Source organism: Conger conger, chromosome 18 (assembly GCF_963514075.1).
Source record: "Conger conger chromosome 18, fConCon1.1, whole genome shotgun sequence".
In the NCBI taxonomy this organism is placed as follows: Eukaryota; Metazoa; Chordata; class Actinopteri; order Anguilliformes; family Congridae; genus Conger; species Conger conger.
This window is the reverse complement of record NC_083777.1, coordinates 23,781,178-23,800,619: the sequence shown is the minus strand read 5'-3', so window position 1 is coordinate 23,800,619 and position 19,442 is coordinate 23,781,178. Positions and strand designations below refer to the sequence as shown.

Genomic DNA, 19,442 nt, shown 5'->3' with positions numbered 1-19,442 from the left:
TAATTTCATTGGTCAACCAAGAAATATTAAATGCCCTTATCGTGTGGAAGAATATAGACACTTAAATATCTAATCCACTCGCTTTTAATCTAATTTGCTTCCTGTGATATCTTCAGTGAATGTGAATGCCACATGACGTACAGATCAGTTATTCAGAAATAAAATCAGATTCATTGGGAATAATTTCAATTTGCAGTTTGACGCCCCCAAACAAAACTGTCTGAGAGGCAGTAAACTGAAGATGCTGCATTTTCTGGTTGCATGCATATTTAGTACTTCTGGGAACCGACTGAACATTTCTTGAGCCCAAACAATCATAGGAATATGAAAGAATTATCGTGGGCATTTAGTGACATTGAAACACATTTGACATTGATATAAAATTGCTCCAGACCAGACTGTCTATGTTTAGGGCGTATAAGAAAATCTGCCAACATTAACACATTTGTTCAGCTATTAAATGTTATTTTTCTTGTGTCCTTTCACAATTTTTAGTGATGTGTGATGGACATTTAGTAATCCTTTTTTAAAGACTATAAGAGTTGTGCTTTCAACAATTTATGCATGAAGTAGGCTATTTCCCCAGTGTTATGTTGTTGGAAAATATGTCTGCTTTGTTATCAGAGATTGGTGCAATCATATTCCAGTGATTGAGCTGAGCTGGCGTTCTCAATAGCGCCTCCTGTCGCATCGCATTAGGAAGTGTTATTTCCGTCTTTTGGTTGAAGAGCCAATTGTGAGCAGTGATTCACTCGTGACTGCTTGTTCTCTAAGATGATTGGCTGTCAGTGAAGATCATGTTTCATTTTATTGGCTAAGCGAGCGGAATTTGAAATACGGCTCTTCTAACGTTACGTTGAATTTGAAATGATCACACTGGAAGAGTTCGAGCAGTAAAGTGGCAAAATTTCTTGATAGATATCAGAATATATGTTCTGCTAATTTAGCGAACCAGTTCTCCCCTGTATTATTTAGCCTAAATCTTACTGGAGTGCACTGGAACGACATAGCACGCGATGGATATTAGGACATCTTTACAGTAAGTTCTGTTCACAGTTTTGACTAACTTTGCTGTCGTTAGCGAAGGGTAGGTCAGTGTTTTTACGGCCATGCTATCTGGCAGTACGATGTATGGTACATTTAAAAGTTGGATATAGTTGAATTACACGGTAATATATGTTAGCTAGCTTATCATTTATTGCGTAGCGCTGCCTCAATGTTGTTTAAGTTATGTGCTCACGCAATGGTTCAGATTGACATGGAAAACAATTCACATAGCTTGTGAGTTTTCAGTTTTGAGGAAATTACGTTAGCTAGCTAAGTTAATAATGTTTACATGACATATGACGTTTCCAACATCTTTGTACAAAACAGATTTTCATAATAAAGTACCCAACTGTAAAATAAGGGTTTATGCGATATGTTGTGGTCATTTAATGTGACGCTAATTTGCAGAGAGGAGATTGTGAAATGTAAAAACGGCTGACAAATGTCTATTGTAGGATGTTTGAGGCGAGTCTGAGTAGTTACACTGGAGATGATCCACTCGATCCGTGGGACAGGTAAATGCATGAAATATTTGTTCATTTTAGATTTTTAATGTAATTTTTTTATTGATTTATTCATGCGTATTTGCTTGACTCTTAAAATGAATGGTTTTAGGTATGTAGGGTTTCTGGAGATGAAACTACCAGCTGAAGAAAAGGATAGTATTTCAGTGGTCTTGGACTGTCTGGTTCAAACATTCCTTCCCCAAACCCGCTACTACAACGATGTCAGATATATCGACTACTGCATCAAATGTGTAAGTTACGTCTCCCAAGAGCTCTGGAATGGATGGCTATTTCATTATAATTTTGCAAACAGTTTTGTGGCCTTTGTACCTGTTTAACGTAGGGTGTCTTCTTCGATCCAGGCGAGCTATTACAGTGAACCAATCAATCTGTATAGCTGCATATATGGAAAGGGTATTGGCACCAGAGCAGCTGCCCTCTACATTGCCTGGGCAGAACAGTTCGAGAAGCAGGGCCTGGTTCCTCAGGCTGATGCTGTATACCAGAGGGCCATGGAGAATCAGGCTGAGCCAGCCGAATTAGTCGTCCAGCAGTACCGGTAAATACAGCCGTTGTTTGACCTTGCACAGTTTCTTTGGATAAAACCATATGAATAAAAGTGCCAGCTTCATAGTTTTTCCTGTCAGTTGTGTTCAGCTCCTGGTTAAATAATGTTTGTTGTCATGTCTCGATATAATATTTAATATTTCATAATTGGGTGTTTGTTCATCAAGAAGCCTTAATTACCCATCCTATTGTTAGAAATGGTCCCTGCCAGTGGAAAGATGACGGAGTTTGAAATTGGTTAGGTGTCCCGCTACTATTGAGTTCTATTGATGTTTCTAGTGTGCCTTTTTGTATGTAATGAAATGAAGCCCTGTCTTTTGCAAAAAGGGTTCTCTAATTTTATATTTCTGTCCTTTTTTTTCTTGTAAAGATTGTTCCAAGCCAGGACTCAGGGTCAGGCAGTGGGAGCAGGTGAGCAGGCTGTTTCTGTTGCTGTGTGGATTATGTCATGGTAAATTTCAAAAGAGGAAGTTCACATCTGCAAAACTTTCTCTCTCTTATAAAAAAAAATCAGGAGCTGTGCGGAACCCTCTGCAGAATTCCCAGCTGATCAATCAGAAGGAACGCCCAAGGGAGACTATTCCCCAGCAGTGCACGGTACGGTCCACTAAGCTGCTTTTCCAAACCCTGCTTGAGTTGCTTTCTTTTCAAGAAACAGTGATGAAATATTATTTGTGTGGCATGATTTTTCTGTATCTTTGTTAGCAGGAAAGTGCTTTTCCATAACCAAAACGTTGTCTCTTCCATTGCCACAGGAACCAGAGGGGCCAGAACAATTTCCTGTTGACAAAACTATACGCATGTAAGACGGCAAGCACTCCTCTAAATACTTACCCTTCGATCTGTGATCAGTTTTTCATTTACAGTAGTTTTAAATAAGATGAGTGTATCTTAGATCGTCTGTGTACTAACAAGAGAACATGTTTCCTCCCTGAAGAATCTCTAGGTCTGAAAACACCCTGCTGAAACAGCCCAAACAAGGCCCGGCTGAAAGCCAGCAGTTTGTGTCCATGTACTGTGTGAGTGACCTGGCGTGTGAGGGGTCCGAGCTCTGCTTCGAGGAGCTCAGGGCACGGCGCTACTTCGAGAAGCGCAGGCAGCAGGAGGAGCTGAGAGAGTGGGGTATGTATTGCTGGGGGCATCACACTGTGGGGGGTGAGTGAGGTGAGGGTGAGGACATATTGACTTGTGGAGGGAGAAGTTTGCATGAACCTACGCAATGGGTCATCAAACTATCAAGGTTTTTTGGCTCCACAGAAAAACAGTTTTTGGTTCAGACCGATTAGTTAGCGATCACGTAACATGCAGGGGCGACATGGCTCAGGCAGAAAGAGCAGTCGTCTGGCAGTCGGAGGGTTGCCGGTTCGATCCCCGCCCGGGCTGTGTCGAAGTGTCCCTGAGCAAGACACCTAACCCCTAAATGCTCCTGACGAGCTGGTCGGTGCCTTGCATGGCAGCCCATCGCCGTCGGTGTGTGAGTGTGTGTATGAATGGGTGAATGAGAAGCATCTATTGTACAACGCTTTGGATAAAGGCGCTGTATAAAAATGCCAACCATGCTGCATGCTTTATAATTTATACTCTAATCTAGTCACTATCGCAATGTGGTGTGGCCAGTAAAGACCGGAAACTGAAAGCGGAGAATGTATTTGAATGTTACTGCACAATGTTCCTCCTGCCCTTGTGAGCAGTGCTGGACAGAGGTACCTTTTCCGAGCCGTGTTGTAACTCAGTTCCGTGCGCTCTGTTTCCAGAGAAACAGCGGCGACGCCTGCTTGAGGAAGAGGAGGAGGTGCAGTGGCTGAAGCACAGGCTGGCAGAGCTGGACAGCCACCTCGGCCCTCATCCCGCGACCGAGGGAGGCTCCACCAGGGAGCGGCCACAGTGGGTAAGCGCAGGCTGCTGCTGGCCACCCGACTGTGGCTATTTGCCACGAGGCTGGATAAGTTCAAGGCTCTGAGTAAATGTATCAAATAAGCACCATGTCCCCAGATTCTCCCATTACTAGGTGCCACTCCTGAGCCCGGCTTAGTGGGTTGTGTATGTAACTCCAGATTCGTAAATATCACATTTTATTTTTAGAAGAATATTTGCTGTAGAGCCTTTGCGGGCAACCTTGGGAAGAAGTCCTGTTGCTGCACCCAAGCCCACTGCTGCCTGTCATTATTAACGAGGAGCCATAAAAGTGCACACCACCTGTTTAAGATCCTTCTAACCAGCTGCTTCTGCAGTCTTGGATTGAAGTGTGTGTACCATTAGACTGCCAATGTCTTCACCTGCTGTTTTGTAGGGCTTTTCCCAAGGAGACCATTCATCTGCAAAACGGGCACCAGGGTTGAACGCGGAGTTCCCCCGGCAGTCCTTCAGTCAGCCCCCGGCCCCCAGTGCAAGCCTGTCCTTCAGCCACAGTTCTGCGGAAGTCTCCAGTGCTGGTCTGGGCCATCGGGCCGGGTCAGACCTGAACGCAACGGCGCCGGGGGTTCTGGGATTGACCTTCCCGTGCAGCTCTTTTCAGCAGCCGCTCTTTGAGCCCGAGAGGACTGGGCAACCAGGTCTGCCCTCGGCACTGATTGGCCCTGCTGGGGAGAAGGAGGCGGTGCCAGCACCGAGCACCATCGCCCCAAACTGCTCCTTCTCCAGAACTCTGCCGATGGAAAACCCCGCCCCCGATGCTCAAGCCCCACGTCTCTGCCCTTCCTCCTCCTCCTCCTCCTCAGCACCAGCTCTACACCCCTCCCTGCACACCTCCTCCCTGGAGAGGAACGCAGACCCCCTCAGCTGCTCCTTCACGGCCCCCCACAGGACGCCCAGCTCACGAGCCGCCATCAGCGCCACTCCGAGTCTGGCCTGCCGGTCGTATCTGAACAGCTCAGCCAGCCACTTCAGCTTTCAGCACAGCTTCAGAGAGCAGTACGTACATGGGATTGTCTCAGCGGGGACTATTTGCGTGGTTGGCATATTATCGGTTATGGGGCGGCCTGTAGCGTAGTGGTTAAGGTAAATGACTGGTACACGCAAGGTCGGTGATTCTAATCCCTGTGTAGCCACAATAAGATCCACACAGCCGTTGGGCCCTTGAGCAAGGCCCTTAACCCTGCATTGCTCCAGAGGAGGATTGTCTCCTGCTTAGTCTAATCAACTGTACGTCGTTCTGGATAAGAGCGTCCGCCAAAGGCCAATAATGTAATGTAATGTAATGGTTATGAGTGCTGTATTTTGTTGGTTTACAACTGCAATGTTGGTTAATTAACTTTTTAATTTAATTAAAAAGTTAGCTAATCAGTTATGGAGGTCCTGAAGGGTTCAAGTGGAGTGGATAAGAACATGAACCCCCCCACTGCATGATGGTTGCACGTGCACCTTTTTGAAACCAACGCTTTTGCTGTTTTTCAGGGATGTTCCTGACGGCGTGATGTCAGAGATGGAGCCCCAGCCGGATAGTAAGTACACTGCATCTCCATGTCCTCCGCTTCTTCATCAACCTATCTGTGGTCAGTGCGAACAGGCGCGGGGGGGCTCACCTCTGCTCTCTCTCGTCACAGCGTCACAGGGAGCGACTGCAAATCTCTCCCATGTCACCCCCAACACCTCCCTGGGCCTGGTGCAAGCCACGCCCTCCAGAGTGCAGCCTTCTCCAACCGTCAACACCCGGGAGGCCCTGGGTGAGCTTGTCTGTCTCAGTCCGTTCAGTGAATCACTGCCCCTGTTTATCCAGTGTAAGCTAGCTCTGTCCAGAATAGTCATTGGGGGGCAGCGTATAGCCTAGTGGCTAAGGTGCATGACTGGGACCCGGAAGGTTGGAGGTTCAAGCCCCAGTGTAGCCACGATAACATCTGCACACCTGTTGGGCAAGGTCCTTAACCCCACATTCCTCCGGGGGGATTGTCCCCTGCTTAGTCGAAACAGCTCTGAGTCACTATTAATTAGTGTCCCTATTTAATAAACATTGTAATTAAATAAAATGCTTTTTGTGGAAAAAAATTACAAAAATGATTCAAAGGAGTCCGTAAGTGAGCATTGAATGTATTTAATGTTGCAGCAGAAGTCTCCTCTGTTGTACCTTTCTCTTGTCCAGCACTTTATTTAGTAGTGGGTTTGTACAGTGTTGCTCTTGAGATTCCTAACTGTTTGTTGTCGATTGGCTCTAGACGTGATTATGGACATGTTCCAGGCTCCAACCTTGTTCCACGATGACCCGTTCAGCGAGATGCCTCAAACAGATGACAGTTTTGAAGCTGCCTGCAGAAATGATGGTAAACTAAACTGTCCCTTTAATAAATGTTCAGAGTTATAACGTTGTATCAAGTTGGAAAATGTTGTGGCATCACTTCAAGGAAGAACCAAATTTTAGCTGTTTAAAAGAGCATTCAGCTGACCTTCTGGGCTGTCTCGTATTTGTGTGGATGACCTTGTTTATTGTGGGTACACCGTAAGGTTGGTCTCCAGGGGCAGTAACCACAGCTGATATTCTCTGGTGCTGTTGCAGGCAACGTGTCTTCACTGCAGAGGCCGTCGGCTGCCATCCCGTTCGCCATATTCCAGGATGAAAACGACAAGGAAAACGGAAGGTAAATCAGTTTCAGGATTCAGGTTGTCCGCAAGTCTTCCCTTTGTCATTTGGACTCGTTGTCAATGACTTTGTGTTTGTTGTCTTTTTAGTAGTCGTCCCTTTAGAGTGCCCGAGGGAGTTGAAAAACCGCAGCCACGGGTTCTGGCAGACATTCGCATATCTAAATCGGTGAAACTAACTGTGAGTAAATCCCGTGCGCTCATTTGTAATCCATACTTCCATGTCATTCTGTAGACCAGGGGTGTCAAACTCCAGTCCTGGAGGGCCGCCGCAGTGTCTGCTGGTTTTTGGTGTTTCAGCTCGAGAGATCCATTTCATGGAGGTCCGATTTCATGGCTGAGTCTGAACGGTGATTGTGGGTAATTGAGTTTTCTCTGGGACCAGGACACAGCCTCTGGGGTAGAGTCCATGACTGAAGAGAGCATGATGTGGGGAGCCCGTTACAACAACACCCTGGCCCCCTGTCCCAACAGCACCGGAGACTTTGCACTCTCTGCTCATCTGGTGTCCACCCCCTTCAACCGCAACGCACCACACTCATGGGACCTCGAGCAAGAGCAAGGTAATACGCTGAAAGGGACAGGTGATGGTGAGAGGTACGGACAGGGGGGGGTGGTACTGTACAGAGGGGAGGTGCAGAGGGTATCGGTTGTAGTATTTGACTGCTCTGTTTGTCATGTAGAAAATGGTCCACCAACAATGTTCTGTGGTTCTGAAGAGATGCCCTATCAGCGCAAGCCATCAAAACTCAGGTACTGTAGCCTTGTAATGTATGTAAAAAAGAAAGAAATAATAATAATAAATGTATATGAAGAAATGTGCACTGACCTACAATGAAATGAGTATTCCTAGCAGTGGCCTCAGTGATATTGCATTGTATACAGTTCTTCTTGGGTATCAGCGTTGGGTTTGGTACTCTGTCATTTGTCTCCGTAATTGTGGTTTTGAAGGCGAGAGCCACACGATTTTATTCTAACCTGATTTGCAAGGGTTCTGATCTGTCCGTTCTCCAAAACGTCCCCAGCCCGATCCTGGAGCAGAGCCCGCCCGCGGAGAAGGGCCAGCGCCCGGAGGCGGCGGAGTGCACGCTGCAGGCCCACGGGGGCCGTGGCCGGGCCGCCTCCGAGGCTGAGACGCTGGGCCTGGACCAGCACAGCCTGGCCACCTCCTCCACCACTGTCCTGCCTCAGCCAACCGCCGCACTGTCCTTCCCAGAGCAGACGCAAATGGCAGAGGAAGACTCGACCAGGAGGAGCCCCGCCAGGGATGTGTGCATGAGTCCGGAACAGGCCTCCAGGCCGGACCGGGGCCTTCCGGAGAGTCCCGCTCGAGCGACCGGATTAGACTGGGAGGTCCCAATGAGCCCAGCACAAGAGCCCACATACAGCCAGCGTGTTCCAGCTAGTTCAGCTCCCCCTGCCACTGCAGGTACCGTCTGCTTCTTGGGTTATGTGAATTTAGTCACTTTAATTGTCGCAACAACTGTCAGCATTATGCGTAAGACCTTTTCTTGTGTTTTGTCCAGCTGTAGTCCTGGTTCCCGATCCCTGGGACGAATGCCTGATCTCGAGCCTACTCTCCAGGCTGCCTACACCACTCTCTTCTTATCCTGGCTTTGTCTCCTGGCCCCACAAGCTCCCCAACATATCGCCAAAGATTACTTTATCAATGGGTGAGGAAAGGGAAACCACTCTAATGGTCATTGACTGAATTAAGAGTAGCAGAGTGTACCGTTGAAAATGGAAAGAGTGTTGTGTCATTATTTATTTATTTTTAATCTTTTTTTCTTTTTCTTTTCTTTTTTTTAAACTGAAAATATTTCACTTGGGTTGAATAATGTGTTTTGTTTTTGAAAACCCCTAGGTGAGAAGTACCTCCATGTGGATTCCATTCTTGGGCAAGGGGCGTTTGCCACAGTCTACCAGGCCACAGAGCCCTCGAGCTCCAACAAGCTTGTCCTGAAGGTGTGAACCCTAGTCCTGGACTATCTTTGATTTCCTTTAGGTTTTTATGCAGTTTGGAAAACTATAGGGAAAAACTTCTAGGTGAAACATCTAATTGCAGAACAATGGTGTGGTCAACAAATCTGTGTCTTATCAAATATGAAAAAATATTCAACAGTAGAACTTGCTGTTCAAGACATCACTGTAAGAAAATGTGTTTATTCATAAATTTAAGACAATTATGTTTAGGGAAAATTATCCTTGGAATGTAATGTAATGGAGTCCAGCTATTATCTGTTACATATGAATCATTTTCATGTGGCAGCAATGAGCAACTAGCCTGTATGAGTGCAGCCAGAACTGTAGAATCTCTTCCCACCTTCAAGCAGCACCTCTCCCCGTCCCTCCTTACCTCCCTGTGAACCTTAATGGTTGTCTTTCTGTGATTTACTTTTTTGTGTATCGGTATTTTTAGTTTGGCTAGGTAAGCAGTGTTTGGCTAGTTAAGTTTGGTCACTTTTGCGTTGTTGTTTGTTTATTTGTTTGTATAAAAAAATAAAATTAAATAAATAAAATAGGCCCTGGTCCTTATCGTTGTTGTACAGGTAGCAGTTGAAATTGTACTTCCCTCTAGGGTCTTTCAGCGCACTTATCCCCGGTTATGGGTATGCACTTTGTTGTACGTCGCTCTGGATAACAGCGTCTGCCAAATGCCATTAATGTCATGTAATGTAATGTTCTTGGGAACGGCCACGGCCACGGAACGCAGGCCGATTTTTTTGCTGAAGCTTTCCCGCGTTTCTTCAGGTGCAGAAGCCGGCGAACCCCTGGGAGTTCTACATCAACGGCCAACTCGACCAGCGTCTTCAGCCCGGCGTGCGGCAGCTCTTCAACAACCTCTACGCCGCCCACATCTTCCACAACGGCAGCGTGCTATTGGGCGAGCTCCACAGCTGCGGGACTCTGCTGGTTTGTCTCGTCCCTTCATCCGAATCGAAATGGGATTCGGCGGCTCTGGTTTTTTTTCGGCGCTGAGAGTACTGTTCTCCGCCCCCCACAGAACGCGGTGAACCTGTACAAGAGCGCGGGCGAGAAGGTGATGCCCCAGCCCCTCGTCCTCTACTTCGCCGTCTGCATCCTGCAAATGGTGGAGCGGCTCCACGCCGCGCACATCGTCCACGCAGACATCAAGCCCGACAACTTCCTGCTGGGGGAAAGGTGGGCGGGGCATTCCTCTTCCTTCTCTGCACACAGCTTCATCACACAATGTGTCAGTCAGCCATAAGCCAGATGCTTTCTTTAAAGACCGTTTAAATGCTGTCTTCACATTCATGCAGTGTTTTATAGCTGGGTTTAGTCTTAGTTTATAGCCCAGTGTGTAGTTATATATGCAGCTGTTAATAGTATAGTCCTCTTACATTTTTGTTTATCCCCAAATAATGAAAAAAAGATGGCATGGAATCTGTCTTTTCCTGCACATTCAGATCAAAGTGTAGTTATCAGATTTCAGATGTCTTTAATGTTGGCATTCAAAATTATTTTTGCATGCACAGATTGGCATCTCAGGAGCAGTATTGCAAATGAAGTACAAACTCTGTAAGCTGTTTTCCCTCTTTCCTCCTGCCTCTGCAGATTCCTTGAAAATTACCGTTTTGATCCAGACTGCCTTGAGCACGGGGTGACCTTGATCGACCTGGGGCAGAGCATTGACATGACGCTCTTCCCAGAAGGCACTGCTTTCACCACCAAATGCCTGACCTCGGGCTTCCAGTGTACCGAGATGCTGGAGGGGCGGCCGTGGAGCTACCAGGTAAAGTGGACATCACTGCCTGCACTTCACAATTCACAGCAATGTTCAAGACCCCTGTACGCTTGTGAAGGCCATTCGATTCCATCTCATGGTGAAACTGATGCATTTTCATGAATTGAATAAGATGACATAAAATAACTGATAAATATGAATAACTAATAAAATGACAAAAATGAAAAATTTCCCTTTTTTTTTTTCTTCTTTATATTTCAGACCGACTACTTTGGAATTGCAGGCACAGTTCACTGCATGATTTTTGGAACATACATGAAAGTGAAAAAAGAAGATGGTGTTTGGAAGACAAATGGCATATTTAAAAGGTAATGGCATTTCCCTTTTCTTTTTGATTTCATTAAAAAGTCACCCATTCATTAAGGAACTGTCAGGGCGTGTTATTATAGATGGTTTCCGTGTCTTTTTTAAATATCATTTCCGTTTTAGTGTGTTTTTGATTGACCCACACAGGTTTTGTTTACAATGACTGATATTTTACATGTTTACAAATGTTTCTGACAATCTGCTGGTATTACAATGGGAGGTGTTGGACTTCGGGGGATTCTAAAGCAAGAAAATACACTTCCAGTAACTCCAAAGCAGTTTATACAGAGATGAACCAACTGATGCCATCTGGGTCAACATGAAAACATGAAACTGACATGTATATCAAAACGTGAACTGACATACTGTACATCAAAAATATATTACTTTAACTTTCAAATTTGTCCCCAAATAAATAATCTGGCACCCACATAAGATATAGGAAGAAAATCAAACTTGTGTGCCTGGAATGCTGACCCTCCTCTCTCCTGAAACGCCCACAGGAATCCGCACGGTGAGCTGTGGGCAGAGTTCTTCCACACCTTGCTGAACATACCCGACTGCAGCTCCCTGCCCTGCCTGAGCAGCCTGCGCGGACGCCTGGTCGCTGAGCTCCAGCGGGGCTCCGGCAGCAAGCTGCAGTCGCTCAAGAGCCGCCTGGCGGTGCTGCTTCTCGAGAGCAGGCGCTCGCGCCGATGAAGCCGCTGCTCTGTCGTCCCTGCTGTACATACTGTGTAATCATCATACGTTTGTCCAGTGTGTTTTAGTCTTTAGTTTTATGCCAAAACTTGGGATTTTTAGTTTGTGGGAGGGGAAAGAAATTTAGGATATTAAAAAAAAAAAAAAAAGAATTTACTTGTTGAAGGAAAAGTCACTTTGACTTGAGACCCTTTTAATTATTGAAAGTGTTTGATCAAGGAATATGAAGCAATGCAGAAATATGTCATTTCATATTGTCGCACACTTGTACGGGCATTTGGTGTGTTGGAAATCTTTTGTAATGTGTAAAGATTGTAGTAAAAAAACTATGTGAATTGCATTATAACTTGGCAGAGAATAAAGTTTCATACTTAAAAAAAAAAAAAAGAAAATAAATGATTGAATGATGAAATTAATACTAGGCATCTGAATTTGTGGGTTTGTGTTGGTATATCATATGCGATGCAATACAACATTACTTCTATGTGTGTGTATATAGGTGCAAATTTTATTTGCGTGTCTTGAAAGGGATAAATAACTGCTTTGCTCTGTAGTTGTAGCAGGTGTTGGCCCCATTGCAAATTTCATATACCATGTTTTACCACGTGACTCTTGTGACCTAAAATTTAACTGGCCAAATAATACTGAAATCACCAAATACATAATTATGCAGTTCAGCTTTGATCTACCTCCAGTAAGGGCTTTTATTAAATGCTTGCACTTATAATTATGTTATTGGTATAGGCAAATAGAATAGAATGTATTTCAGTCTTTGAAATGAGGGGTTGATATTATACATTTAGTATAGTAAAATAATGTAGTTGATAGTTGATGTATTTCACAGACTTAAATGTATATTTTCAATATTTTAACTTGTAGTCTACATTTTACTATTATTCATGAAAAAGTATTTAAGTATGTATTTACCGATATTGAGATGGGTGCTATGAACAGCGCGAACCACATCTTTAGTCACACTACCGATAGCAATTGGCTCTGAATCAAGACACACAACATTGTCGGATGTGCGGTCTTGGGAAGTGCGCTGAAAGCTCGGTCTGTATACAGTTAATGTTCTGTATGCTGAAAGCCGTGGGAGATGGAGGGACAGTGCTGATTGGTTATAACTGGCGCATGCCCATTCAATACCCAATCACTGGTACGTCGTTGGTGATTGGCTACCGCAGCCTCATGCTGCTATTCGGCACCGTAGGGTCCTACTCTACTGTCTATGGTACTAAGTAAGTTTAGTAAAAACATGTTTTTCCTAAGGCTGGGGGCCAGGGAATGAAAAAGTTTGGAGTATATTTTTCACGTGCAATATGTTTCATGGGGGTGGACCCCCGACAGGACGATACCCCCGGGAGTATGCACCCCATTACAGAATCTCAACTCCTTTTGATCAACCACAAGGCCCAAATACGGCTACCGGCTTTGGGCCGCAAGTCGGTCCGGTTTCGTATAGATCCGGGGTACCTTGCGGACCATTTGTGCCGCCCCAGTACGAGAGACATCCCTTTCCCTACCATGGCAATTCGGAAGAATGCCGAGGTTCCTCATCTGACCGGAGTTATCCTTCACCCGGACCTGGAAATAATCAAGGACCGTGTGGCGGGCCCCCAGGAGAGAATATCGGCAGAGTATGGCATATCCACCGGCGTAGCCTTCGATAGTTTGTTTGCTAACTTAGCTAGCTAGCTACTTGCTTCTGTTGTCACATTTCCTATGCTTTGGCTATTAATAACAGTTCTAATATTATGAAGCTAACGTGATGCTTTAGCTTGATAATGTTACCTGTGACCTATTATTGTGACAAATCTAACTATTATTACCATTTCGTTGGCTAGATAGATGTCATAATAATAGTTATCTAACATTAGCTAGCGACTCATCTACGTTAAGTTACTAACTACAACTTACCTGCCATATTATCCAATTCATTGTTCACCCAAGGGATAAAGTATTTACTGCTGCATAGATAGGATTGGTCATTTCCTAAACTATCATCTTCATAACGTGAGCTATGTTGCTAACCTGAGGCATTCATACAGTGGTCGGGAAGGTAGCTAGCTTAATGGAAATCATTCAATCGTGTTAGTTGACGTGTTTGTCTTTTACGAATACAAAGGCTAAAACAATTTTTTTTATTCATTTTTTCCCCATACAGCAACTCAACCCACCACTTCCTTGTGATGGCTTCTCTGTGGACCAGTTGTCCCAGTTTCCGGATTCCAGAAAAGTCAACTCCCTCAGTCAAGAAGACATCGAGAAGTAAGGCACTGTATGCAATAAGGATGTTCTCGTCAGGGTTTAAAAAAACACATTTATGCACTGTGCATTCCAATCAAAAATGTAAAATACCAGTGAACAGTAGAGTAGCAAAATGTTCTTAATCGCATTTTGTGTAGGCCTTAATGCGTGTCCCCCTAATCAGTTCAGCTTTAAAAGAAGCTACATTTGTTTTGACTGCAGAATCCCGATTGATTTGCTGAAGCAGAATTATACCCTTGGTAACGGGACACCAAACAAGAAGATTCTGTGAAAAGACTATTTAGCATTGAATTTAATTCAAATACTCACGAGAGCTTCACATTTCTGCATTGTAGGCCTAGTACATGTGTTAAATCAGCCTGGTATTTTGAAAGAAATGTATGACCTGAGTGTGAAAAGTGCTTATTCTCCCATCAGTGTAGTAAAACTGTCTTATGGGTTGAGAGTGATGGAAGAAATAGTTATCATAAATTAATTCTCTCTGCGGTAACTGCATGAACATTTTATTTATGTTTGCTTGTATTGGATGCATAATTGGAGGTTCGTGTGAGATTCTTAACTGTTTAGTCCTGTTCTTAGGACATCTACCATGGGGCGGCCTGGTCGGTGGTTCTAATCCCGGTGTAGCCACAGTAAGATCCGCACAGCCGTTGGGCCCTTGAGCAAGGCTCCGGGGGAGGATTGTCTCCTGCTTAGTCTAATCGACTGTGCGTCGCTCTGGATAAGAGCGTCTGCCAAATGCCAGTATTATTATACATATTGCTTATTACTTTTAAAAATAAATGACTGAATCTCTCTCTCGTTTGCAGTGAGAGGGCAGGGGAAGCATTCCTCCGATGCCTTGCTACCAAGGAGAAGTACCCAGTGCGTGACCTAGCAGGGGACCCACACTTCAGATCTCCCCGCCCAGGGAACGGACCAGAGCTGGGCACCGATGACCAAGCTTGCAAGAGACAGATTCTGGGGCGGAGCAAAAGTCGCCCCCGCGGTAGGAGTCGTAGCCGGGGAAAGAGTATGGGACGGAGCAAAAGTCGCCCCCGCAGTAGGAGTTGTAGTCGGGGAAAGAGTATGGGACGGAGCAAAAGTCGCCCCCGCAGTAGGAGTTGTAGCCGGGGAAAGAGTATGGGACGGAGCAAAAGTCGCCCCCGCAGTAGGAGTCGTAGCCGGGGAAAGAGTATGGGACGCAGCAAAAGTCGCCCTCCAAGTCCGAGTCGGGCAAAAAGTGTGGGGCGGAGCAAAAGTCGGCCACGCAGTCGGAGTCGCAGCCGGGTAAAGAGTCCGGGCAAGAACTGTAGCCAGGGGGCGGGATGTGACCCCAGTCGAAGCTGCAGTGGCACCAGCAGCAGCAGTAGTAGCAGCTGCAGCATTCCCACAGAAGGCACCAGCAGGACTGCTCCTCCTGCAAAGAAAACGGCTATGGACATGTTTCGAGAGCTTCTGTTGGCTAGTCAATTGAAGGAAAGGGAGGAACTGCTCGCCTCGTCCAGGATGGCTGCTCTAAAGAAGCAGTTGGACACCGCGGGTCACAGCCAAGTCAGCGCACAGGTCAGCTGTCCTTATGTGGTCGTACTGTACTCTGTCTTTAATGACATGATCTGAACCTGGCCTTACGTCAGTATGACCAAAAAAATAAAATGCGTCTAGATTCAGTGTCCCAGTGCATCTGAATTCAAGCTACACTTTGTTCTTGAGAACAATTGCATTTGTTAACCAAGATATTAAATTATATTTTACATTTGTGAATTGAATAGCTTTTGATAAATAATAGGATTATAAAATACATGTCGGCACAAAATGTGGCACCAAAAGTGTCCTGTTGTGGTAGGTACTGTCAGTAGAAGCACTGGTACCCAGCCCTAATGTGGTGGTTGTCCGGTTTGTTTTCCAGACCCGTCATTCCCCGGTGAATATATTGGGGGAGCATCAGAGCAGCAGTCTCCCCAGAGAGATGCAAAGTTTTCTGAGTGCCATGACCAGGGGGATGGAGCCCAGCTTCTTAGCCTCCATCCAGGGGCAGATGAGGGAAGGGCAGTGGGTGCCCACATTGAGAGAGGATTTTAACTTGGGGCAATATGAAAAAAAAGAAACTTTTGGCAGTGTCAAGCAGGAGACGGAAGAGGAGAACGATGGGGAGTTTCTCCTCCCGCACGAAAAGGTCAGACATGACCGCAGTGGCTTCTCCAGGATTTTGGGTGTAATGGGGAACGTGCCCGATCCGCAGGAGAAGAGGAAAATCTTTACGGACATTGAGGACGAGGAGAAGTTCCTCTATGGAGACGAGGATGACAAAGGCAAAGCGACGGCCAAGGCTGTGGCAGGTGAGAAGCAGGCTGTTGTCGATTTTGATAAGATCAAGAAGGCCCTAACGACCATTGGGCTGGATCTGGGCAAAGCAGAGATCAGTAAGATGATGGCCAGAAGACAGGAACACACCGCAGGGAGCCCACGTCACAAGGGGACCTCATCTTCAGGAGGATTGAGCCCCGGCCAAAGTCGCAGTCAGAAACGGAATAGGTCCCCAAACTCAGACATATACTCCAACTCCTATTCTTCTGCCAAACAGGCTTTGTACTGTGGGGCTTCTCCTGGTTTAGTCGGAACGGAGTTTGACACAAGCTCTCAGGAAAAGAAAACTGGGGGGATCCCTTTTTTTAGGCCAGACACTGTACACGAGCCCCTTTTGACAACAAATATGCAGACTTCTCCTCTTGGCTCGGAAACGGCAATTTGGGGACCAACTCAGCTAAACATGCCAAACTACCTGCCACAGAAACCAAATGTATCAGTGCCTCATGGCCCTGGTGTTGATCTCCAAATTCCGGGGCTGGAGTCTTTAAAACAAGTTCTGGAGTCGGTGAAGGCCACAAGCAAGGGTGAGATATTAAAACCATTTAAAAAAAATAACTTAATTCGTTTTGGGGCTAAAAACGAATGTGATAAATGTTTATTCCATAGATTTGTATTTTAATTAATAGATTGATTGTCCAAACTATAATCCTTATCCTTAGGCAGGGACAACCTTGTCGACCTCGCCAATCAAAGCTCTCATGTGAGGAATTGCCAAAGAGAAAAGATTTCAGAAGAGAATTCCAAGGTAGCCTTTTCAGCTATTTATTTTCTGCTATTTAGCTACTATGATTATGCACTAAACACTAGCTGCTGATTGTTAAATGTATGCAATTTAAACAACTTGTTTGAGTTTGTGAGATCCAAAGGTGAGACTTTAAATCATGGCTTACCATTTCTAGGTCAAAGAAGAGGCTTTGAAGACAGACGTACAAGAGCAAATTAAAAGAAAAGACTATCTTCTGAAGGAACTGGAGTCGTTACTGAAGCGGGAAGGTATACCCAGTATTCACCATGCATTTACTCTTCTGTCCACACATAATGCACTTTAGTGTTGAACCCTGCTCCTGAGATGATCATCTCAGTGGAACATGCATAGCTTAATTTTTTACAACTCATTTGGTAAATTGAATATGAATTAAAAAGAAATGCTGATTAATGTTTATTGTGGCTATTATAAAAGTATATGGGGCATTTGTTTGATGGGCGGTTGCCATGGTTACCCGATGTTTATCTCTCTCCCCCCACCCCCACATTTCTGTTTATGCAGTTTCTGAGTTTGTGGTCCCTGTGATTGGTTTTTGCTGCCAGTTGTGTGAAGAATTTTTTGGGGATGTCACAAGTGCCCAAGATCATGCCGCATGTCAGAGTCATAAGGAGAGACGGAAGGTACATCCTGGAGAGATCTCACTCCTACCAAGTCCCAATGGCCTGACCGGTCTAAAGGGCTGTACCATCAAGTTTCAGTTCCTGACTTCCATGCTGAAATATGATTCTATAAATGCTGTATGGAAATACAAAATGGTGTCAACAATCCTCATATTGTCACGTTCCCATACTAAGTATGTTGTCATAATTTGAGAAGCATAGTGGAATGTTGCGACTGAGCATTGTGTAATGTCACAGGAACACTTAACCGTTATTGTTGTATTTTTTTTTTATTGTTGTTGTTTTTTTTTCTCTGACCAGAAACACGTAAGAGCGCATAACAAATCAGGGGGAAATCTCCAGGCCCGACCGGCAGTGGACACAGAGAGGCGAAACCCCAGAGAGTCTGGGCACAAGTGGGCCTCCAAGGAGGAACCCAGGGGCTCCAGGGGAACCGTTGAAAAGGTTTCAGTTAAGGAGGACCAAGTAGACCTCGCAAGACCGGCAAACGCGACGCCGTCAAAGATGGCCGACGAGAAGGGGATGGACTCGACCAAGAGCTCCGTGACTGACCACAGGGAGGGCGTGTCCTCAAAGGCCCACAAAAAGAAGAAGAAGAAGAAAAAGGAAAAGAAAAGGTTGAAAAAGGAGAAAAAAAGGCAAAGAAAAGGAAAAGATTGAGAGAACGTAGCCAGTGTTAAACGGTTTGGACTGGGGCCAAACGGCTATTCACAATTGCTTGACACAGCTTCTCTACAGAAATGGAAAATGTATTATGGATTGTGCCTAAAAATTGAACTGGGGCACATGGTTCGTATTTGCATAAATCGACACCAATAAAGAAAAATAACACTCTTAATTAAAGCAAGATGATAACGTTGTATCGACTATGTGAAGAACAAGAATTCTGCATTTTTAGTCATTTTCGAAATGGTTAAGGATAACCGTATCCCTCAAAAGAATGTTCAGAACATAACAGAAAAAAAGTAGTATTCAAAGTAGAACTTTCATGTGTGTATATAACATCATATAATTGTAATATATTATATTGTAATATATTGCATATATTAAAATGCATTGCTTCAATTAACTGATGTACATAGAATATATGTATGTATGAATGTATATATGATATGTATATATATGCATCACTTAATTGAAGCAATAACATAGCAGATGTAGTATGCACAGAGAATATTATTTTGAGCATACACAGGAATGTTGATATAAGTGTAAATATATATTTTTGCAAACATCATGGCCATTTGCTCGTGTAAATGGGCGTCAGCTGTCTTTTTGCCTTTTGTAGCACTGGACTGTATTTTATTTTATTTTTTAATTAAACTTTGGTTTACACTATAAACTTGACATCCCAATCCTTGTTACATAATAAAAAAGGACAATTCCAGTGCCTTCGTATCGTTGGTGTGTTGTGCTGTCCCATCTTTAAGTAAGATCTTCAATAGTTTGGTATTCAATTGACAATTGCCTTTTCCATGTAAATCTAGCTAACTGAGCCTACCAGTTGCCTATCCACTGTTTGCTAAAATTATTTTACCGTGGTAGCTTTGATAAAGACAGAAATATACATTTAACCTGCTTGGTGTGATTAGGCCTACAGCTTTCCTGTTTGTTGCTGCAGAAACTATTTTTGTTTGGGGATAATTTACATACATTCGCATTTGGAGTTAGTCTGGATCTGATTTCGTCGGTATTTCCAGCAGGTCTTTGGTCACCAGCACTGTACAGACTGCTGTGAGAGTTGGTCATCAGATACGATAGGCTTTGTAATGGAATCATGAGGGAACCGAGGAGAAAAGCTATCAGCCTATATATGGCATCGGATATAACGTTATAACCAACTGCAGACGATACTGGGAGTTTTTCTGTCAACTTCATCTTACAGAGAACATTTAAAAAAAAAAAAAAAAAATAAGGATAACATTACAGAAACATCGCCGGGGAGATTTTGTTTGGTGTTTTGGTTTTGTTTTTGT

The 19,442-nt window shown here is 44.7% G+C and overlaps 2 protein-coding genes across 3 annotated transcripts; both read left to right on the top strand.

The window, feature by feature from the left end:
* The first annotated feature begins 843 nt into the window (after positions 1–843).
* On the top strand, positions 844–11,601 carry bub1 (BUB1 mitotic checkpoint serine/threonine kinase). Of its 2 annotated transcripts, none has more exons than XM_061228336.1 (25): positions 844–1,039; positions 1,503–1,562; positions 1,663–1,804; positions 1,916–2,112; positions 2,491–2,531; positions 2,635–2,717; positions 2,876–2,922; positions 3,058–3,242; positions 3,875–4,008; positions 4,411–5,030; positions 5,514–5,560; positions 5,663–5,782; positions 6,269–6,373; positions 6,607–6,688; positions 6,783–6,870; positions 7,075–7,252; positions 7,373–7,442; positions 7,715–8,118; positions 8,216–8,362; positions 8,554–8,654; positions 9,441–9,602; positions 9,694–9,851; positions 10,266–10,443; positions 10,657–10,763; positions 11,265–11,601. In XM_061228336.1, the coding sequence occupies exons 1-25, from the start codon at positions 1,017–1,019 to the stop codon at positions 11,458–11,460; spliced, it is 3,675 nt and encodes a 1,224-aa protein (XP_061084320.1). In that variant the 5' UTR covers positions 844–1,016; the 3' UTR covers positions 11,461–11,601. The 2 variants fall into 2 exon arrangements, with proteins under 2 accessions (XP_061084320.1, XP_061084319.1); XM_061228335.1 differs by having other exon boundaries at positions 6,780–6,870.
* Positions 11,602–12,638: 1,037 nt separating this feature from the next.
* On the top strand, positions 12,639–18,856 carry si:ch211-195b21.5 (zinc finger protein 318). Its single transcript, XM_061228216.1, has 8 exons — positions 12,639–13,100; positions 13,628–13,731; positions 14,541–15,276; positions 15,620–16,604; positions 16,740–16,825; positions 16,980–17,073; positions 17,348–17,466; positions 17,767–18,856. Exons 1-8 carry the CDS (start codon positions 12,783–12,785, stop codon positions 18,124–18,126), a joined length of 2,802 nt encoding a protein of 933 aa, XP_061084200.1. The 5' UTR covers positions 12,639–12,782; the 3' UTR covers positions 18,127–18,856.
* The last annotated feature ends 586 nt before the right edge of the window (positions 18,857–19,442 follow it).